The sequence below is a fragment of the Herpailurus yagouaroundi genome, unplaced genomic scaffold (assembly GCF_014898765.1).
Source record: "Herpailurus yagouaroundi ecotype Mexico unplaced genomic scaffold, PumYag 159, whole genome shotgun sequence".
Taxonomy (NCBI): Eukaryota; Metazoa; Chordata; class Mammalia; order Carnivora; family Felidae; genus Herpailurus; species Herpailurus yagouaroundi.
Genome location: NW_024412400.1, coordinates 44,754,075 through 44,777,956, shown reverse-complemented (window position 1 = coordinate 44,777,956; position 23,882 = coordinate 44,754,075). Strand labels below are relative to the sequence as shown.

General features: G+C 36.5%; 2 protein-coding genes across 8 annotated transcripts in view; one reads left to right on the top strand and one right to left on the bottom strand.

Moving 5' to 3' along the window:
- The window catches only part of PFN2 (profilin 2), a 90,669-nt gene extending 80,268 nt beyond the window's left edge, over nt 1-10,401 (top strand). For both annotated transcript variants that reach the window (XR_005792139.1, XR_005792138.1), the window contains 2 exons: nt 1,119-1,162; nt 10,166-10,401. The gene's annotated coding sequence lies outside the window, so the exon portion shown is untranslated. The remainder of the gene's footprint in view (nt 1-1,118; nt 1,163-10,165) is intronic.
- RNF13 (ring finger protein 13) overlaps nt 1-23,882 on the bottom strand; it is a 169,811-nt gene that overhangs the window by 71,252 nt on the left and 74,677 nt on the right. For 4 of the 6 annotated variants that reach the window (XM_040480463.1, XM_040480465.1, XM_040480462.1 and 1 more), the window contains one exon: nt 3,160-3,247. In XM_040480463.1, coding sequence (XP_040336397.1) covers nt 3,160-3,247 — 88 coding nt within the window. Of the gene's footprint in view, nt 1-3,149; nt 3,248-23,882 lie in introns of all 6 variants that reach the window. The other 2 variants (XM_040480467.1, XM_040480466.1) reach the window with 1 other exon arrangement.

Sequence of the window (23,882 nt, the reverse complement as noted above, 5' to 3'; positions counted from 1 at the left end):
GCAATATTCTTTGTGGCTACAGACTAAGCCTTTAAAAGGGGGGACAGATACATATCCTCTTTTTTTTTTTTTTGGTAACATTTATTTATTTTTGAGAGACAGAGCACAAGTTGGGGAGGGGCAGAAAGAGAGAGGGAGACACGGAATCCGAAGCAGGCTCCAGGCTCTGAACTGTCAGTCAGCACAGAACCCGATGTGGGGCTCAAACCCATGAACCACAAGATCGTGACCTGAGCCCAAGCTGGATGCTTAACCAACTGGGCCACCCAGGCGCCCTGATATATGTCCCTTTTAATGAATCCGTGCTTTCCTTTCCTCTACTAAGTAATAGCAAAGATGAAAGTGGTAAAGGTCTTTTTTACAACATTTGTTTTTGGATATATGAAATGTCCAAAACACACATTCCCAAGGATGGAGCAAAATAAATTCAAGCAATAAAGTCAAGAACCAAAATTCTGACCAATCTTTGATATATAATAGCTCAGGTGGAACATTTCCATGGCAACAGCAAGATTACTTGGTTATGTGCTACTTTTAACATTTAGCACATTTTTCCTTAGGAACTGGCATGATTACCACAAAAAAGTTTAAGGTAGTACAAAGGGAAAAACAGGTGTTATCAGTTAAGCATCCAACTTCGGCTCAGGTCATGATCTCACAGTTCCTGAGTTGGAGCCCCGCGACGGCCTCTGTGCTGACAGCTCAGAGCCTGGAGCCTGTTTTGGATTCTGTGTCTCCCTCTCTCTCTTTCTCTGCCCCTCCCTGTCTCACAATGTCTCTTTCTCAAAAATAAATAAATATTTTTAAAAAATTAATAAAAAAAAAAAGAAAACCTGTAAAAAGACTAAATAGTTTACAAATATTAATCTGTTTAACCCAAACAAGACCTTAAGCAGGTCTTCAGGACTCATAAACACTAGGCTCAGGACTTTAGCAAAACACACAAAGAGTAAGTCCCTTGCTCAAAGCTATACAGCTAATACAAATGGAAGCTTCATGATGTGAATTTAAATTCATACCTATTTCTGGAGTATTTATGCTTTACATTTTGCTAGCAAAATATACAGGTAACAAAAGCTACTGACCTGGTTTTTGTTTTTTGTTTTGTTTTGTTTAAGGAGAAGAAAGTTGTATCAAATCTGCAGTGCCAACAGTTTATTTGGTAAGTAAAATACCTTCATCAATTCCTTTAATTCTCAAGCAGTGACTATCAAATGTTTTGTGAAATGCTAGAACCTCTTAAGAGTTGTTCATGCATTATAATGATTTAATCAGCTAGGATATTAAATAATAATTTTAAATATATATGGAAATACCAAAATATATACCAAGTTTTACTTTTTTTCCTAATGTTTACTTATTTTTGAGACAGAGATTGACAGAGCATTAGTAGTGGAGGCACAGGGAGAGAGGTAGACACAGAATCCGAAGTAGGCTCCAGGCTCTGAGCTATCAGCACAGAGCCCAATGCAAGGCTCAAACTCATGAACCATGAGATCCTAACCTGAGCTGAAGTTGGATGCTCAACTGACTGAGCTACCCACATGCCCCACCAAGTTTTACTTTCTAGAAATTGTAGCTTTTGCCTCAGATTACCAGGGGTAAGAAGGAAGAGGGTTCTACTCAAACAATAACAACAAATACTATCTTAAGCTATAAAAATATTTTTTAGTCAAGGACTCCAAAATACTTCCTATTAAGGATCTAATTATTTAAAGTCTTAAAGATATTCCAACGTAGGATATCAGTCCATAGCTTTATGTCTGCTCTTTGCTCCAAGCTCTTTCTTGCATATAAGACTCAATGGCACTTAGTAGCCAGAGGTATTATGGTTATGTGCTAGAAGAAAAACAAAAATAAAATACTTAATCATGAATGTTGGCAGTGTGTTTTGGGTTTTGAACCCAATTTCCAATGTGTATGGGGGGGCTCTTCCCCACACCATCAAACAACTCAACTCAATTCTGACATTATCTACCTGGAGATAGCATCTGATTCCACAGGTTAAAGATTTAGTCTCACAAAAAGCCCCCACCCATTCAGACACCAGTTGTAAGTCCAGATTATCATCTGTGCTTTTGATCTACCGATTAGAGGTTCCAGTGACAACCCCCTCCTTGGGTCTAATGAATTTGTTAGAGTGCCTCATGGAGCCCAGAGAAATTATCTACTTACTAGATAGCAGTTTATTATGCAAGAATGTAATTCAGGAAGAGCCACATGGAAGAAATGCATAGGGCAAGGTTTGTGAGAAGGGTACACTCTTCCAGGCATGGAACTCTCCCCAAATCTCCACATGTTTACCAACCTAGATGCTCTCTGAACCCTGTCGTTTTGGGTTTTATGGAGGCTTCATTACACAGACATGACTGATTAAACCATTGGCCACTGGAGATCTATTCAACCTCCAGTCCCTTGCCTCTCCCCAGAGGTCAGAGAGATGGGACTGAGAGCTCCAATTCTCTCATCAAATGGTTGGTTTTCCAGCCTACCAGGCACCTTCCTTAGGTGGAGTCCAAAAGTCATGTCATTAACATAACAAAAGATAACTTTATCACTCTCACCAAATTAAGTGAAAGCATACAGCTTAAAAATCTCAGATTAAAGCCAGTTATTTGGTTAAAATTGGCTCATTTTCCCTACAAGATAATATTTAGTCGAGAATAAGGGAAAACATTCCTATTTTGAATAAAAAGCTATAGGCATGTCACTGTATATTAAGAAACTAATAACCAACTGGTGTAAGAAAGCTCAAGCATGTAGCTTTGAAATTTTATAAGAATGTAGCAGCTACTTAGTATATCCACTTAATATTGTGAATCTCTAAATAAATCACAAAAATTCTTCTATGGAAGCCTTAACTCAGCATGTTTATCTCTATTTAAAGCTTTGGTTTTCCTTTGGTTTTTGCCAAAATATCAACACATCTTCTACAATGAAACACAAAGGTAAAAGAAAAAGAAACAACTATTTGGAAAAGAACAAGTCAAGTTCACTTCAATATGAATAAAATTGTCCCAACAGGGTTAAGATGAGAGTTACCTTTCTGATAGAAAAGAAATTTGCTTTTTAAACAGAAAATGTGAAGAAAAAAATCTTAAGTTTTAGTTTCAAAAGATCTGTCAAACAGGAGAGAAGAAAAGTGATACCTGTACTTACTGTCGTTGGATCCCATGCTAATGAGGTCATCAGAGTCAACATTGTGAACTATGGCTGCTTTGTATCCTGCTCTCTGTGCATTTAAAACCTGCAGGTCAGAAAAACAATCATGATATGAGGAAGAGAGTGCATTGTCACACAGTCACTCAACTTCAACATAAATTAGCAAGTCTGTACCATGTGTCTAGGACTAGATTATGTATATATGTAAGAATGGATCTCAAATATGTTCTTGAAATAGAACATGTTTGGGGCGCCTGGGTGGCGCAGTCGGTTGGGCGTCCGACTTCAGCCAGGTCACGATCTCGCGGTCCGTGAGTTCGAGCCCCGCGTCGGGCTCTGGGCTGATGGCTCAGAGCCTGGAGCCTGTTTCCGATTCTGTGCCTCCCTCTCTCTCTGCCCCTCCCCCGTTCATGCTCTGTCTCTCTCTGTCCTAAAAATAAATAAACGTTGAAAAAAAAAAAAGAAATAGAACATGTTTTACAATTGATTATCAATGACTTTAGACATCTTCTTGACTTCGTTAATGGCACTAAATGAGAAACAAATAAAAAACAGAGATACAAGCTCAAATACTAGAAAGATCCAAAGCAATAAACATGTCTAGTGCTAATACCTAGAGACTTGCTATGCTCAGGCTCAAGAGTCATCAGCCCTTGAGCACTGAAATTGACCTCTGCTGCTTACTAGTGGGATAAACTTGGACAAATTATTTTTCCTCATGTGGATTAATCAGAATAATTTTATCCTACCACTGAAAAAAAAAAAATCCAACCAATCTTCAGGAGATAAGATTGCCTTGAGGAATCAATATTTTATTCATCTTTACAGCCTCTATAGCACCTGCAAAATAGCCTCACAGAATAGGCACTCACTAAACATTACTTGAATGAGTAAATGTATAAAATATACACTCTAATTAATAGCCCACGTTATAACATTACAAACACAAGAGAGGAAATTAGGCAGAGCTCTTTTTTTTAAGCTTATTTATTTATTTTGAGACAGAGAGAGGGAGGGAGAATGCGCACTTGTGAGCAGACGAAGAGCAGAGAGGCAGAGAGAGAATCCCAAGCAGACACCATGCTGTCAGCACAGAGCCTAAAGCAGGGGTTCAATCCCAAGAACCATGAGATCATGACCTGACCTAATCAAGAGTCTGAGCCATCTTAGTACCCCAAGCAGAGACGGTTTAAGAAACTAATTAAAATAGCATAAATAGTTCACCCCACACAGTAGTACTGCTCTAACATTAGGAATACAGCAAGAAAATTAACCAGCCAACAAAACTGTTGCAAGGAATGTTCTGTAGTCCTGCAAGAAAATGTCAATAATAAGAAAGGTTTTTTTTTTATGTGTCCATTTTTAAGCAGATTTTGTTACCTAGCTAAAATTGAGAAAATGCTAGCTTTAAAGCTTCTTCCCCATAGATACTGCCGCTGTTTCAAGGGGAAAGAAAAATACTCTTAAGAAAGATTATTAGTTTCTAAATCTTATTTCTTATTTGCTACTTATATATTAATCTATTATTCATTCATTATATTACCATAGCAGGCAAGACTTCATGTAGATTTCACTTAAACAAAAGTAGAGTTGGCTGGGGTTACTATTAGTTTATTTGATGCTTTAATGACCATTTTAACTGTGCCCCAAAAGCTAACCAAGTCACTGAGGAGAAATGTTTCTTGCACACATCCAAGAACAACTGTTCCCAGAGATACAATTTAAGAAATATAACATTCATATCAAAAGCTGTTCTCTTCTAATAAAAAAACAAGTTTGGCTTTCTTTTTAAAGCCAATTAATGCACACAGTCATTGAAATTACATGTATTAGCTTGTTTCTCTGCAAAATATATATTTGTGAGCAAAGATACAACATGATAGGACACGCAGAAAAGAGGTCTCAGGAGCCATAATAAAGAGTAAAAAAGGGGGCGCCTGGGTGGCTCAGTCGGTTGAGCATCTGACTTCGGTTCAGGTTATGATCTCCCTGTTCATGCATGGGTTTGGGCCCTGCATCAGGTTCTGCACTGGCAGCGTGGAGCCTCCTTGGGATTCTCTCTCTCTCCCTCTCTCTCTGCCCCTCCCTCCTCAATAAATAAATAAACATTAAAAAAAAAAAATAAAGCTTCTCTGTTAAAAAAAAAAAAAGAGTAAAAAAAGTTGAACTCAGTAAGTATTTGAGTTCACATAATAAAACTACATTAAGGTACTGTGCAACACAATGCAGAACTCAAAAGGTGAATCAGAAACCATCACTATCCTCAAAGAGATCTCAGTACTCACGGATATCCAAACAGGTCAAGTACTTTCTTGTCTCTCTATCTGCTCACACTATTATCTCTGCTAGGAATAAGGTTTTGTCTTCTGAACCAGGCCTTAAAATTCCGTGATCTCCATGAAGCCTGCCTGTTCAATGCCCTATTCTGCATGTTTTTTTTCAAGCACCCACATAATTCCTCCCCTCTTAGAGTATTTATATAAATTTTTTTACATTTTTCTTAAAGATCTTATATAGTGCCTTACATTATATTTACATATACATGTACTATCCCATTTTGGAAAAAACCCTTCATGGGGTCCTTAAATTTCCCGCAGTTGTCTGTGTGAACTTTTGTGGTAAGAAGGGACAAAGCAATCATCAATTTTACAAAAGGTTTTCTGACCCCCAAATTGTTAAGAACCACCAAAATAAATTATTGGATTTACAACAATCTGCTACATGTATAACTAAATCTAGTCATTAGGTTCTTAAAATTCCATGGAGCAAATGAGGAGAAACGTTTCTTTCACACATTCAAAATGCAATTGTTTCCATAAATACAGTATTATATCATTATCAAAAGCTGTTCTCTGCTAACAAAATAATAAAATTCCTGAAACAGAAAACTTAGAAAACCACTGAAATGCGGAGGAATTTTGAACGTACAAGTGTGAATTCCAAAAAATAGAAACATGTTTCCCCAAGGCTTTTGTTATTGTTTTTATTTATCTCTAAAATAAAGTATTAAAATTAAATCAAGAAACATATTACATATGGAACCAACAGACTTATGAATACAAACAAGGAAAATACATCCATGTTTATGAACCTCAAAACTCATGCGTCAGTCAAATTAAATTACATTTTTAACTAAGCAGCAGCTGGTATTTTTAAGAACACAAGGCAAAAATAAAACCTAAATCATTTAGTAAACATGCGCAAAGTTTCACATTCATAAAATGCAACCTCAAACACATGGTGTCAGATGGAGGCAAAGAACTCAAAGATGCATGTATAAAAAGCATGCACGGTGAACAAACCTAAATTCCAAGAGACATCAAAACTGAGAATTTCAGTCAAAAGCCTTCTGAATTGTATTGCCAATCTGCCTTTTTAAGAAGACTGATTGATCAGAGCTATTAAGCTGAAATTGTGATGAATACTGTAAATATTTTACATCCAATCAACAAACTAGCTGCAACTAAATTATGATGCCCAGGTGGCACCTACCCAAGAGTTCTGAAGAAATATGGACTGCTGACTTGTTATTATAAGTAGCCAGTATGTCAGAAGATAGCAGACTGCCAATGGAAGAGCCTTCAATAAGACAGGTTCTAAAAAAGGAACCCTGGAGGGGCACCTGGGTGGCTCGGTTGGTTAAGCGTCCATCTTTTGATTTCAGTTCAGGTTACGGTCTCACAGCTCATGAGAGTGAGCTGCATGTCAGGCTCTGCACTGACAGCATGGAACCTGCTAGGGATTCTCTCTCTCCCTCCCTCTCTGCCCCCCAACCCCACTCTCAAAATAAATAAATAAGAGGAACCCTGGAAATGACACAATAGTCCATCTTATTTCCAGACTGGACAAATTCGTAATACTGACACTAATAAAATAAGCCTTGTAAGAAGAATTGATTGAGCTGTCAAGACTGTAAGTAGAGATCTTTTATGGGACACAAAGGCATGAGAAGTTGGGGGAAACTGTTGATGGAATACACATAACAAGCTGCAGAGCAAAAGCTATAATGAATAAAGGAAACCTCTATATGCTAGTGCTTTATATATGCTATCTCTAATACCTAACACAACTCTACATAGTATTTTGGAAATGAGGAAAAATAGGTAAATGAAACTGCCCTAAGATCACATTTAGGCAGAGCTGAGATGTGAATACACTTTTATCTGATTACACAGAGAAGCATGGGATTTCCAATGATTCAGGAGGAGAAACAGAACAATTAATCTCACTTAACATTTTACAAATGTCTGGGAAGAGGAAGTAAACTGAGAAAGCATCAAGACTCAGACACCATGATTGTAAAATCTTGTGGGCCAAATAAAAAAGTGCTAAAATACTGTAACAGAGTTTGTGGAAACATAGAGGGGAAAAAGGTGTAGGCTGAAACACCTATGGCAGATTTTATGGGACTGTATGACCCTTTAATAAAGAGAGAAGATTTGAGCTAACAGTAGAAAAGAGTTGGGGTAAATTTCTCATATGAAAGAAAAAAAAATAACAGAAGTCAGGATCTAGCAAAGCCTGTTAAAAACAAAACAAAATAAAACAGAGTTGACATTACTAAACAAAGAAGAATGTCACTGAAAGGAAGAGCAGCAGAGGAGTTAAAATTATAAACTCTTGGAATGAGACTACCAGGCTTCAAATTCTGACTCTGTCATATGCAAGCTGTACAAACTTAGACAACCAAGCACTTAAATAGTGCTTAAACAGCACCTGGCACATATTAAATAAGTGCTGGCTATGATTATTGTCATTGCTATTGATTTTTACTGTTGCTCTAGGAGACTCAGAGGTGAGGAGAGAGAGAAAAAAAGGGGACAGATTGTGTAGTACCTTAAAGACCATTCAGAAAAACAGATAAGGGGTCTACTCTGTCAAGGGTTTACATAAGGCAAGTGAATAAGGGGTTGACATGACTAAGGCAGTATTTTAGAACAATTTGGTATACTGAGATTGATCTGGAAAGGAAAAACTGAAGACTCAGGGCTGCTATGACAAGGCAGAATAATAGAATGATGGAAATGGTATGAAAGAAAATAGAACGATGGCAATGATATGAAAGAATGCTATCTTTTATTCTTCTTCATAAACTAATTTTTGAACCTAGGAAACTTGGGGGACACACTTAACCAAAAATGGGAAAGCTGAGAAGTGCAGGTTGTTTTCATAAGGACAAAGAAAGGAATGACTCTGAGCACACTAAATCTGAGAGGTAGCAAGGTTTCTATATATAGAATTTTTTCTAGGTAGATAAAACAGATTAAGATGAGATAAAAACTTAAAGATTTTCAACATTAATTCACTCATTCATTCAACAAATATTTGAAATAAATCTACCCACCTGGTGTTAAAAATAATTACCCTATCAAAATAACACCAGCATTCTTCACAAAGCTACAACAAATAATCCTAAAATTTGTATGGAACTAGATAAGACTCTGAATAGCCAGAGCAATCTTGAAAAATAAACCCAAAGCAGGAGGCATCACAATCCCGGACTTCAAGCTGTAATCATCAAGACAGTATGGTACTGGCATAAGAACAGACACTCAGATCAATGGAACAGAATAGAGAACCCAGAAATGGACCCACAAACCTATGGCCAACTGATATTTGACAAAGCAGGAAGGAACATCCAATGGAATAAAGACAGTCTCTTCAGCAAGTGGTGATGGGAAAACTGGACAGCGATATGCAGAAGAAGGAACCTGGACCACTTTCTTAACCGTACACAAAAATAAACTCAAAATGGATGAAAGACCTAAATGTAAGACAGGAAGCCATCAAAATCCTCAAGGAGAAAGCAGGCAAAAACCTCTTTGATCTTGGCCGCAGCAACTTCTTACTCAACACGTCTCTGGAGGCAAGGGAAACAAAAGCAAAAATGAACTACTGGGACCTCATCAAAATAAAAAGCTTCTAAAAAGCTCCTAAAAAGAATAGGAGAAGATATGTGCACGACATATCAGATCAAGGGTTAGTAGCCAAAATCTATAAAGAACTTACCAAACTCAACACCCAAAAAACAAATAATCCAGTGAAGAAATGGGCAAAAGGCATGAAAAGACACTTCTCCACAGAAGACATCCAGCTGGCCAACCGACACATGAAAAAATACTCAACATCACTCATCATCAGGAAAATACAAATCAAAACCACAATGAGATACCACCTCACACCTGTCAGAATGGCTAACACTAATAACTCAGGCAACAACAGATGTTGGCGAGGATGTGGAGAAAGAGGATCTCTTTTGCCCTGCTGGTGGGAATGCAAGCTGGTGCAGCCACTCTGGAAAACAGTATGGAGGTGCCTCAAAAAATTAAAAATAGAACTATCCTATGACCCAGCAATTGCACTACTGGGTATTTATCCAAGGGATACAGGTGTGCTGTTCCGAAGGGACACGTGCACCCCAATATTTATAGCAGCACTATCAACAATAGTCAAAGTATAGGAAGAGCCCAAATGTCCATCAATGGATGAATGGATAAAGAACATGTGGTACATATATACAATGGAGTATTACTTGGCAATCAAAAAGAATGAAATCTTGGCATTTGCAACTACGTGGATGGAACTGGAGGGTATTATGCTAAGTGAAATTAGTCAGAGAAAGACAAATATCATATGACTTCATTCATATGAGACAAAACAGATGAACATAAGAGAAGGGAAGCAAAAATAATATAAAAACAGGAAGGGGGACAAAACATAAGAGACTCTTAAATATGGAGAAAAACCAGAGGGTTACTGGAGAGGTTGTGGGAGGGGGGATGGGCTAAATGGGTAGGGGGCATTAGGGAATCTACTCCTAAAATCATTGTTGCACTATATGCTAACTAATTTGGATGTAAATTAAAATAGTAAAATTAAAAAATTAAAAAATTAAATAAACTTGTAATAAAACGTAACCCATTCATAGTTTTACATTTCCTACAGTCTTCAAACCCCTTTAACATCTATACGTGAACTAAGTGTACTTTGTTTTTCCTCTTAGAGGAGATACTACAAAGAAGCAGACCTGTGTATATCTCTAAGCTATATACCTGCAAGAATTGTAAAAATTCAACAGAGCTGACTTTCCTTCATGGGAAAGGACCTTGAAAAGAACTCAATTATTGTATCCGACAGCAAGCAGTCCAGATGGTCATGTAAAATAAGAGACACTTGTAACAACAGTATTTTTTTTATCTGAAATGCATTTCAAATAAAAGACTCAAGTCTTTATCTGAATTATAGTATTCTTTTTGCATGAAGAATAATTTGTAACACTTGAACAACAGGGAAAAGGTGAGCTCAAAACCAAGATTACTTCAGAAAGACAGGTAATATTCCATGAACACCATACACTTACCTCATTGTAGCTGCCCAGTGTTTCTGAGAACATCTGCCTTCAAGTGATGGGCAAAAGATATTTGATTCAAAATGGTAGTCAATTTTAAATATATTCTCTAATTTTTGTGATAAAACCTTAAGTTCAGTTGATTATTTCAACATTTTATTCTAAATGTAAAAAGGTGATTTATTTTAACTCGGAAGCTGAAAGAATGTACTGAAATATGTCAGAGTGAGTAATTCATTCAGAATAAAAATATGATTTAGAGGGAAATTTCCGGGATGTTACAATTTTATTTACTAAAACAAGCAAAGTGATAATAGAAATTTTAAAAGATGCAATAAATATAGGGAAAATTCTACTCTCCTGGCTTGGGTATAAATATAAAAAATATATCTATCTCAAGATGCATTGTAAGTGCTTGACTACTAGGAAGAGAATGCCTAAATTTTCTTGAACTTCCATTTAATCATGTGGTACCTTCAGTGACTTTAAAGCATCTTTTATTTTCCTTTGGCTCTCAATTTACTTTCCTGCCCAAGAATGAACTTGAGTTCACATTTTAAATAGATACTTTAAAATATTTCTACATTGATAGTGTTGTCTACAAAAAAAATAATTAACATCATATTTTCTGGTGAAACACTAAATGTCTTCTGAGCAACAGCAGCAAGGGAAAGATATTCACTCACACCACATCTATTCAGCATTGTACTGAAAGTCTGGCCAATGAAATAAGGAAGGTGGAGGGCACAGGGCAGAGTGGGGGTGGAGAAGAGAGAAGAAAAGTGATTACAAAGATCACAAAGGAAGGTGCTCTTAATTTGCAAATTGATATAATCAACCTGATGAATTAATAAAAGGCTACAAGAGGAAACAACTGAGTTTAGAATTCTATATCCAGCTTAAACTCTTCCTTCAAAAATAAAGATGAAATTAAGATATTTCCAGATCAACAAAAACAGAGAATTTGTGTCAGTAGACCTACAAGAAATATTTTAAAAACTCCTTCAGGCTGAGATGAATGAAGAGTAGTCAATAATTTGAATCTACAGGGGCACCTGGGTGGCTCAGTCGGTTAAGCATCCGACTTTGGCTCAGGTCATGATCTCACAGCTTGTGAGTTTGAGCCCCGCATCAGGCTCTGTGCTGACAGCTCAGAGCCTGGAGCCTGATTTGGATTCTGTGCCTCCCTCTCTCTCTGTCCCTCCCCTGCTCACATGCTGTCTCTCTCTCAAAAATAAATAAACATTAAAAAAAATTTTTTTAATAAAAAAATAATTTGAACCTACACAAAATAAACAGCATCAGTAAATGTAACTACATAGGTAATATGAAAGCAGTATAAAGACATTTTTATTTGTAACTCTTTTCTTCTCCTATTTGCTTTAGAAGACAGCTGCTAAGAAAAATAATGTCTTAATGGACTTATATAAAGATACAATTTATATGACAATAATAGTACAATAGCATGATAGAGGAGGTAGGGAATAAAGGTATATTGGACCAAAATTTTTATATACTATTTAAACTGACTTAGTATTAATCTGAACTACATTGTTTTAATTTAAAATGTTAACTGCAATACCAGGACAATCACTATGAAAATAATTTAAAAATATATAGAAGAAACAATAAGGAACTTAATAAGGTATGCTAGAAAATACCCATTTAACACAAAAGAAGGCAGGAATTGAAAAAATAAAAAAGACACGAGTGAGAGAAAACAAATTAAGTGGCAGAGGTAAATCCTATTTTATAAGTAGTTACATTAAAGGTAAACAGACTGAATATTCCAATAAAACACCAGAGAATGACAGAATGGATTAAATAACATGTTCCATCTATGTGCTTTCTATAAGAAAATCAAACTTTAAACAATTCAAGGACACATATAGGTTGAAAATGAAAGGAAAAAGAGATATCGTGCAAACAGTACAAAACTTAAAGATAAAAATTCTTATTAAGACAAAGACATTTTATAATGTTTTCCATCAGGAAGATACAGGCACTATAAAAGTATACCTAAATACAGAGTTCCAAAATATACGAAGCAGAAACAGAGAAAAGTCAAGGGAGAAACACACAATTCAACAATAATAGTTGGAGACGTCAGTGCCCCACTCTTTCTAATGGATAGAAGAACTAGTCAGAAGATAACAAAGAAATGGAAGACTTGAACAAAACTATAAACCAGCTACACCTTACAGACCTCTATAAAACATTCTACTCAACAATAAACATTCTTCTCAAGTGCATATTCTCCAGGGTAGACCAGATGTTAGGCCATTAAATAATCTTCAATAACTTTAAAAGTACTAAAATAATACAAAGTTCTCCAAACACAATGAAGTTAGAAATCAATATTAGACGGAAATTTGAGAAATTCCCAAATATGTCAAAATTAGACAACACAGCCTGAATAACCCATGAGTCAAAAAAGAAATCACCAGGGAAATTGTAAAATACTTTGAGATGATGAAAACAAAACATATCAAAACTTAGCAATGCAGCTAACACTGTGCATTTGACAAAATCAACACACTTTCATGATAAAAACCCTCAATAAATATCAAAACAGTATGGTACTGGCACAAAAATAGACACATAGATCAATGGAAAAAAATAGAAAGCCCAGAAATAAACCCCACACTTAGATGGCCAATTAATCTACAACAAAGGAGGCAAGAATATACAATGGGAAAAAGATGGTCTCTTTAACAAATGGTGTTGGGAAAATGGTCAACTACATGCAAAAGAATGAATATGGACTACTTCTTATACCATCCACAAAAATAAACTCAAAATGGATTAAAAATCTAAATGTGAGACCTGAAACCACAGAACTCCTAGAAACAAACATAGGCAGTCATCTCTGACATTGGCCTTAGTGACATTTTCCTAGATATGTTTCCTCAGACAAGGGAAACAAAAGCAAAAATAAACTACTGGGACTACACCAAAATAAAAAGCTTTTGCAGAGTAAAACAAACCATTAACAAAACAAAAAGGCAACCTACTGAGTGGGAGAAGATATTTGCAAATGATTTATCTGGTAAGAGGTTAATATCCAAAATATACAAAGTATACAACTCAACACCAAAATATCTGTTGATGAGGATGTGGAGAAAAAGGAACCCTAGGTTACCGCTGGTGGGAATATAAATTAGTGCAGCCACTGTGGAAAGCAGTATAGAGGTTCCTCAAAAATTAAAAATAGAAATACCCCATAACCCAGTAATTCTACTACCGGTATTTACCTAAACAAAACAAAAACACTAATTCAAAAAGATATATGCACCCCCATGTTTACTGCTGCATTATTTACAATACCCAAGACACAGAAGCAACTTAAGCGTCCACTGATAGAAGAATGGATAAAGAAAATGTGGTGGATGTGCGGGCGCGCGCACACGCGCACACACACACACACACACACACACACACACACACACAATGTAGGATTACTCAGTCATAAAAAAGAATGAGATCTTGCCATCTGTGGGACAATATGGATGGACCTAGAGGTATTATGCTAAGGGAAATAAGTCAGACAAAGGCAAATACCAAAAGATTTCATTTATGTGTGAAATCTAAAAACCAAAACAAAGCAGAAACGGTGCAAGTGCAGACAGCAAACTGGGGTTGCCAGAGAGGAAGAGGATGAGGGCAAAAAGGGGTGAAGGGGAGTGACAGGTACCAGCTTCCAGTTACGGAAAAAAAAAAAAAAAGTCACAGGGACGAAAAGTAGAGCATAGGGAATACAGTCGATGGTATTGTAATACCATTGTATGGTGACAGACGGTAGCTATGCTTGTGGTGAGTATAGTGTAACACATAGAGTTGTTAAATCATCATGTTGTACACCTGAAACTAATGTAACATTATGTGTTAACTACACTTCAATTAAAGAAAATGGAAGAAAAAGGATAACAAATGGTGCTGGAACAATTAAACATCCATATGCAAAAAAATGAAATAAAAAACAATTTTGATGTATCCCTTGTACCAAATTCAAATGACAACTAAAAATGAACGACTTAGACCTAAATCTAAAACATTAAAACTACAAAATTCCTAGAAGGAAATATAAGGGGAAACCTTTGTGACCTTAGGAAGGCAAATTTTTTTTTATATATAACACCAAAAGTACATTCATAAAAAGAGAATTAGGTTTCATCAATATTAAGAATTTCTTCTCTTCAAAAGGCATGTCAGGAAAAAAACAAGCCATAGGCTAGAAGAAAATGTTTGTACTATGCATATCTGATAAAAACAAAAAACTTGATTAACTTTTTAGAATTCATTTTGATGATTATTCTAGTAATGACAGCAAAAGACTAAAGAGACTCTCTACCAAGAAGGCACACTGGTGGCAAATACACATGTGAAAAGTGCTCAGAAAAAAACTGATGAATGCATGAATGAATGAATGAATGAGTGAATGATGGGGTCTGGCTTTCCTGAAGGCATCTGCTACTTGATTAACTGTTTAGAATCCATTTTGATGATTACTCTAGTGATGACAGCAAGTGAAAGAATTCTAGTGCAAACATACATACGAAAGCAAGATAAAAATAAGTTGTAAATATCTCTATCTTAGGACCCTTCTAGTAGGACAAATCACTTTTAAAGTGTTGGCTACATTAGGATAAACACAGTAAAGTAGGGCTGCTTCTTATGGTATTTCTTAATAAAAGATGATGGTATCATGCCAAGTTCATCTGAGTCAAACAATCTGGGGGGGGAACCAATTTTATTTGGTCCATATCCTCAGCTTTCTAAAGATCTGCCCTGATGCAGGGGTGGATTTTAGACTATTCAGTTAAGGCTGCAAAAATGACAAATTCCATAAAAAGCTCTTATCTCAATTAGGCCTTTGATAGGTACTCAGGGAGTTCAAGATAATACTACTAGACAAAGAGAGTGCAGATGGACATCCATCAATGACTAACAAGAACATATGTCTCCACCTCACCACCTTGGCTATAGTAAGAGTTCCTGCTTTGTTTCAAGGCTAACAATTTATTTCCTCAGCTCTCCTCATTTGCAGAAAGTATCTAAGAATTAAAAGTTGCTATTATCTTCTTTTCATAAAGACTTTATTAGATGATCTTTGGAGGCCTCCGAGATTTTATGCTTCTCCCTTCATCTCTATTATTTCATATTTTAAATTTTGATTTGCAACCCATCTTATGGCAGAATAAAAATCTTCACTAGTCTCATTCAGACATTTTTTTCCTCTACTTGTCTTTTACTTTCTCCTGAAGTAGAGTAGAGGCTACTGACCTGTTCCTCAGCCAGTTCCAAAGCATATCAGTTTGTTTTAAACTGTTTAGGGAATTTAAACGGTGGTCAGACCCTTTGTATTTACTCATATGCTCTCAGTACTATCATGAGAGCATACTAAATAAAGTTCCAGGAGATGATCTGGCTACTGAATACAGCTTAGACTACGAGATGATAAAATTACATATACTCAGCGGAAGTTCATTCAGCAAGTTCCACAGCTAGGTAGTACTTGCTAGAGAGTTTGGAGGTGGGGTCCTTACCACTGCTGCTCTTGGGAGAGCAGGTTAAGTCCAAAGTTGCATGGTAAAAGAGGCCATCCTCCAAAGATGGGGTCCTTAATGACTACTAGGTATCGAAGTTCAATAATTTAGTGACTTTGGTTCACTAGGAAGGATATAAGTTGTTGCACCACGAATTCTAGCTGTTGGTGCACTGCCTATCAAAGCTGTGGACCTTAAAGTAAAGAGCAGGTGTGCACAAATTCCACTGGAAGCATCACCACACTTCATTCAGTTTCACTACAGGGAGGATGATCAGGTTAGGACATATGAATTAAAGGACATATCTTTTTAAGTACAATAAATGGAGAAAAATGTAAAGGAGCTAAATTTGGCTTCTGCTATTGGTAATAAGAAATAAGTTTCTTGGCCACACACATGCTAGCTAACCTTATCTCATGCTCTCACATATAGAAGTTTCCTGGAAGTGAATTCCTAGTTCGCTGATTTGCAGCAATTAGAATTCAGCAGGCCCCACGGGCACTAGTTCACGTAGGATTTCTTCACTGCTGGTACGATGTTCAGCTCCCCTAATCAGAAATGTGGAGATAATGCTAGAATCTATGAAACACCAATTCCTACTGTAGCCATTATGCTTAATATATGATAGCTGGAATTAAGTCTCCTGATTTTTTTGTAAACACTTCAGTGCTGGCATGAGGGCAGGCCTTGAAAAAGTAATGATCTCATCTTTTCATGATATTGTTCATATAAATGATACCACTGAATTTAAAAAAAAATTGACATAGAAGAACTTCCCCATCCTGATAAAGAACTTCTTGGTAAAAACTTTATTTATCAGAAAACTAAACCTGGTATCATCTAGAAAAACAGAGATCTGATAAAATAAACTGACATTTAGGATATTTTGAATGTAAGATTGTATGTTCCTTAAGGAAAGGAACTGCCTTATTTGTATATATTTCAAGCCTAGAAGAAGCTCTCTCACATAAATATTTGTTTAATCAAACTAAATCACAACCAAGGTAAAGGTCTATCCAGCCCTACCCAGCAAGAGACATACGCCACAAAAATAAAAGTTCCTTATCTCTGTGCTTAAACTTAGTTCCCCTGGAAATATATGCCAAAAATTTTACTTCAGTCATCATGGATAAAAATGTTCCTAAAATATTTTGAATTTTCCCAACTTTCTCAGTAAAAGGTACCCAATATGATTTGACCTTTTCCAGTGACCTGGGGATCATTATGAAATATGCTTTCTCAAACCCCAGCTGGTTTTTCTCTTTAATGTTGTGTCAAATGTCACTTCCTCTCTCTCTGTACTCACTAGTAGTAGGCTACTAGTAGTCATTCCAGCCTTTCCCCACCCTTAATTCTTTTCGGTGGTACAGAAACAAAAAGGTAACCCTGATAGTATTCAATTCTTAAAAAAAAAAAAAAAAAATCAAGTACATACAAGTTCCAAAAAAATTGTCAAGAAAAGCATGTGGTTTTAATGCTGAAACATTGTGACATATATTATGGTGATGCAAAGGCATGCTTCCTCTCTTATTTAAGGTTATATTTTAAGAGTGTTGACCTTTTGACAAATGGTAAATGTTTAGGCTTGGAGATAAGTTGAATTTATTTGTTTCGTTAGAAAATATTTTTGGTAGGGCTGGTAAAATCTGTGTCCGCATGCAAAGCCATACTTGTTTCAAGTATAGCAGAAAACAGAAGCTAGAATCCTTGGGAACTTTAAAAATTAAAGATTTTATGTTACATTCCAGTAGCAGCATTTTATTTTAAACAAAATTTTTAATTTTTTTTTTATTTTTTAACATAATTTACTTTATTTTTTAACATTTACCTATTTTTGAGAGACAGAGAGAGGCAGAGCACAAGCAGGGGAGGGGCAAAGAGAGAGGGAGACACAGAAACTGAAGGAGGCTCCAGGCTCTGCTGATAGCACAGAGCCCGATGCGGGGCTTGAGCCCCTTGAACTATGAGATCATGACCTGAGCTGAAGTCAGACACTTAACTGACTGAGCCACGCTGGTGCCTCTTTAATATAATTTATTATCAAGTTAGCTAACTACAGTGTATACAGTGGGCTCTTTGATTCAGGAGTAGATTCCCGTAATTTATCACTTACATACAACACCCAGTGCTCATCCCAAAAAGCGCCCTCCTCAATGCCCATCTCCCATTTTCCCTTGCCTTCCACTCCCCATCAACCTTCAGGTTGTTTTCTGTATTTAAGAGTCTCTTATGTTTTTGCCTCCCTCTCTGTAACTATTTTTTTCTCCTTCCCTTCCCCCATGGTCTTCTGTTAAGTTTCTCAAATTCCATATGTGAGTGAAAACATGTATCAGTCTTTCTCTGACTGACTTATTTCACTTAGCGTAATACCCTCCAGTTCTATCCATGTTGCTGCAAATGGTAGGATTTCATTCTTTTTTCATTGCTTAATAGTATTCCAGCGTGTGTGGGGGGGGTACACACCACATCTTCTTTATCCATTCATCAATCGATGGACAGTTGGTCTCTTTCCATAATTTGGCTGTTACTAGCACTGCTATAAACATTGGGGTACCTGTGCCCCTATGAATCAGCACTCCTGTATCCTCTGGATAAATTCCTAATAGTGCTATTGTTGGGTCGTAGGGTAATTCTAATTTTTTTCTTAAATGTTTATTTATTTTTGAGAGAGAGAGCGAGAGAGAGGGAGAAGGAGAGAGAGAGAGAGAGAGAGAGAGAGAGAGAGAGAGAGGCAGGCAGTGTGAGCGGGGAAGGGACAGAAAGAGAGGGAAACACAGAATCCGAAGCAGGCTCCAGACTCTGAGCTGTCAGCACAGAGCCTGATGTGGGGCTTGAACCCATGAACCGTGAGATCATGACCCGAGCTGAAATTGGACACTTAACCGACAGCCACCCAGGCACCCCAAGGGTAATTCTATTTTTAATTTTGAGGAACCTCCACACTGTTTTCCAGAGTGGCTGTACCAGTTTGCATTCCCACCAACAGTGCAAGAGGGTTCCCCTTTGTCCACATCCTTGCCAACATCTGTTGTTTCCTGAGTTGTTAATTTTAGCCCCACTGGCAGCATTTTAAAGTCAATCTTTGTTTTGGTACATGCAAAAGCAATTTTTCAATATTGAGGGGAGTAAAAATTGTGGGTAGTAAAATAATTTAGCAGACTTAGGTGAACTGTTTTTTTTAATAAAAAGAAATTTCATATACCTGAGTATTATAGGCAGTATAGGTGAATACTATTTCATCAAACTTTACTATAGGATATGTGTTGTTTATGTATCAGGGCATAAGCAAAAATAAATTTCTTATTGTGGATTTGACTGTAATTTCTTATAGTCAAAATTTGAAACTGGGGTGCTGGGTGGCCCAGTGGGTTAAATGATAGACTCTTGATTTCAGCTCAGGTCATGATCTCATGGTCCTGAGATCCAGGACCCACCTGCGTAGGGGCTCTGTGCTGAGTGTGATACATGCTTAAGATTCTCTCACCCTCTCCCTCTGCCCCTCCCCAACTCCCTTCATATGCATGTACTCCCTCTCTCAAAAAAAAAGTTTGAAACCTACTTATTATAATGAGTTCTTCATGTTCTGTACAATATCTGCAACAGAAAAGAAATTTGTGCTTTTCATTACAATATTATTCTGCAACACACCATCACCAAATGAAAGTCATTAGCTCATAGGTCTCTAAATTGTACTGCTTCCAATGAAGTTTTAATATTGTATCTGGGAAATGATTAGTACAATAAATTAAAACTAAAAAGAACCCTTTTTTTCTTAGAGACATTAAGAAAACCCAAAATAAACCATTATGTGCAGCTATTTCTAATGTTGCTACTAATTTAAAGATGCTTTTTCAAAAAAAAACTTCTAGGGAGGTGCCTGGGTGGCTCAGTCAGTTAAGCATCCAACTCTTGATTTGGGCTCAGGTCATGATCTCACAATCGGTGAGATCGAGCCCTGCACTGGGCTCTGCACTGTCAGTGGAAGCCTACTTGGGATCCTCTCTCCTTCCCTCTCTCTCTGCCCCTCCCCTGTGCTCTCTCACTCTCTCTCAAAATAAATAAATAAAATAAAAAAAAAAACTTTTAGGGGTGCCTGGTGGCTTAGTTGGTTGAGCGTCCAACTCTTGATTTCAGCTCAAGTTGTGATCTCGAGGTCCATGGGTTTGAGCCCCACATGGGGCTCTGCAGTGGCAGTGTGGAGCCTGCTTGGGAGTCTCTCTCTCTGCCTGTACCCCACTCATGGGCATGTGCTCTCTCTCAAAATAAGTGAATATTTTAAAAATATAATAAAAATAAAATTAAAAATTAAAGATGTTACTTTGTAACAAACTTTACCAGTTAAAATTAACTACATCATTTAAAAGTTGCCTAATAAATTTTCAGAAGTGCAATTTAATAGAGGTATCCCATAAGTTTATGGATAACTATTCTCTAGTTACATATGCATATTAAAATGCATGTTAAAATGAAAAATCTGATCATAATTCATATTTTTTGGATACTGCTGGGATTCATATTCTAATCAAATCTTAATTATTTCTCATCCTAACGAGAAGCTCCCATTCAACCCACCCACCACTGTAAATAAAGCTTGTTGAAAGAACTTTTTGTTTTATAAAAAAAACAACTCTCTGAACTTGCTATCAGCCAACTAGGAATTCCCAAGTAGTGACAGACTTGTACTACAATTGAAATGTAACTGAGGGAACAGTTTTACAGTGAGCATTTTGGTGCTTAGCGCCACCCAGTGGCAGACCTCTGAGTATATGCCCTCCTTTACTGCTTGCTCATTTTGGTGTTCCAGGTATTGTAACAAAAAGCTCAGTACACAGAATTGCATAAAACACAGGCTCTCCTCCCAAGAAGCTGAAGTGAGAAAGTATCCAGAGTTTCTTTAGGCTAGAATCAAGCTAGGGAGAAATAATAATATATATAAGAAAAAAAAAAAGAATCTACAGTAAAGAAAAAAGAAACGCACAGTACTTTGGGGGTTTGGTCTGGCCTTAGCAAAGAACTGTTTTCATCACAAGCTTTTTCAAATACAAGACAGAAAATGAGCAGCTTTAACAAGCAATCACTTTGTGGTACACTTAACATCACTTTATTAAAACATTTGAAATTACTATAAAAAATATTCCAAACAGGAAGCTCCCTCATGAAGATCAGATATCAATATGAGTTAATATGATCGGGAGATGAAATAAAACCTAAAAAACAAAAAATTTACCATGGAGCCTTTAATGAACTTTGATTAATTAACATTAATTAACATCAGTAAGTAACATTTCTCTCTCAAACTTGAGTAGGGAGTACTCAGATATTCATTATCATAGCACACTATGTATGCATACATACGTTATGAATTCTTTTTCTGTGTATGCTAGTTTCAGAACACAAAAAGGTAAAAAGTCAAAACAAAAAAAGAAAACAATTTCTAACACACATCCTCGGTGGTTCTGGAACCTGGCCTCTTCTGACCATGCTGGCTAGACCCAGGGTGTTGGCAATTCTAGTGTAATCTGAAACAATTCGAGCTTCACCTTATGATCCAACCTCCATGAGACCTCTAAGGAAAATGTAGAAAATGCAGAAAACGTAGTCTAACTCTGCTTCCAAGTGCCAACTGAAAAAATTCTCTGGAAAACTCGTTTTCTTTTCTTTTAGAATTGCCAACACAAAGCAACAATAACTCAACCATCAGCCTGGTACAAACTACTCTTTCTCTCAACTTAGATGTCTAACACAGGAGAAAAAATTCTTTTCTCTAAAAGGGAAAGAGATGAGGTAAAGAAATTAATGGGAGACATAGAGAATAGAGATAGTTCTCGAAACTCGACCATGACCTTCCTTTTTCATCTAAAGAAGTAAGAAGAAATTAAGAAGCAGAATCTCCTTCTCAAATGATCAAAGCAATGCAGATGAGAATGGAGCAGCACCAGTGGCTCCAGATGAGAATGTAAAAACTTAATTCTACCTATAGAATAAAAATGCCTAGAGATGTTACAGCAGGGAACGATCAATAGTTGAAATAAGATCCAGAACCGTAGCAAGCAATCCCGCCAGGATCAAGTCCCATTCCAACCCCATTTTTTCCCACACGTTATTTTAGGATCACTACACCGTCATGTTGGGAAAAGCTACTCCACAGAAGGCGGTACTAGGGCTCTGATGATGTTTCACTCTCAGTAAGAGGAGTTCATGGATATAATCCATCTTGCTCTCTTCCTCTAGATCCCAGCTTTCCTCCCTATCTAGACAGACTTGTGTATCTGAATAATCTGATTATCTTGACTTGGAAGCAAAAGAATGTGTGGGGAAGAGATTTGTAAATAAAGTAATGGGCATTACATGTTTCATTAGGTTAGGGTAAAGTAAATGTAATTTGCTATTTTTCAGTTTTCTTTCACTGAATATTACTTCCCTGGTAAAAGAAGAATATTTTATTGTTTTAATATTGTGTAAATGTTATAAAGGAAATATAAATGTATATAAAGGAAACTAATTATTAAAATGCAGATATTTTTATCAATTAAAGGGTAGAGGAAACAAATGAATAATTTAATGAACACACAAAGCTGTTTGAACCATATATAGGTAAAAATGTTTCCATACCCCAAATATCCTTGAAAACATTCCTTTTGTAGTCTGTTAAACATGATTCTGAAGTACATTAATAACAAATGCTATAAGTTACTTTGTAGGAAAATAGAAAAGAGTAGGAAAAATTAAATAATAATATGAAGCAACTTGGAGATAATTTTGTTTAATTTCTACTCAAGGTCATATCTACTCGCTTGGTACTACAGAAATAAAAGTGAAATTGTGGGGGTGCCTGGGTAGCTCAGCCGGTTAAGCATCGGACTTTGGCTCAGGACATGATCTGCCGGTTTGTGAGTTGGAGCCCCGCGTCAGGCTCTGTGCTGACAGCTCGGAGCCTGGAGCCTGCTTCGGATTCTGTCTCCCTCTCTCACTGCCCCTCCCCCACTTGTGCTCTGTCTCTGTCTCTCAGAAATGAATAAACGTTAAAATTTTTTTTTTCTTTTAAGTGAAATTGTGGGAATCCCATGTAATATATCAGCCTGGAGTCCTGAAAAAGGTAATGAAAGGTAAACCTAGAAAGGAAGACTAGGGGATTATTTTATAACAAAATTTCATCCAAAAAATGGTATGTCTGTTTATTACAAGATCATCCAAAAAACCTAAAAATGTTAGTGGTAATTTTTTTTTAATTTTTCAGAAAACATGGGGATCTCAAGAAAAATGTTTATGGGATAAATGAGTATCTAGATTTAGAAATATTTCCAAGAACATTAAGTGAAGTGAACATGGAGCCAATAGAAGGTTCCAATAATACTGTTTATTCTTTAATACATTTAAAGTATAAGCCCTTAAAGTGTTCTAAATTAGTTCATTCAGCAAATACTTACTGAGCATCCACCAAGTGCCATACAATGTATTAGACACTAAAACTACAGAACCTAAAACATTATCTTTTCCTTCACAAAGATTAAATCTATAAAAGAAACAGTGATTAAATGGGATTAAGTAATATATTGAAGAAGAAGTGATCTATTCAACCTTAGAGAAAATTGGGAAAGGTTTCAGGTTACTTCATATCTTAGAGCTAAAATAAAGTCAGGCTGTCCAGACAGACAAACAGAGAGAAGGTAATCCAGATAAAGGACACGGTAAAAACCAGACAGAAAGGGAGAGACTGCTCAACACATATACGGACTTGTGAACTATTGAAGAGTAAGGTAATAGGGCAGGCAAAGTACAGATGTGACTTGAGAGAAAGGCAGGAGTCAGGTCAAGGGGGTTTGCAT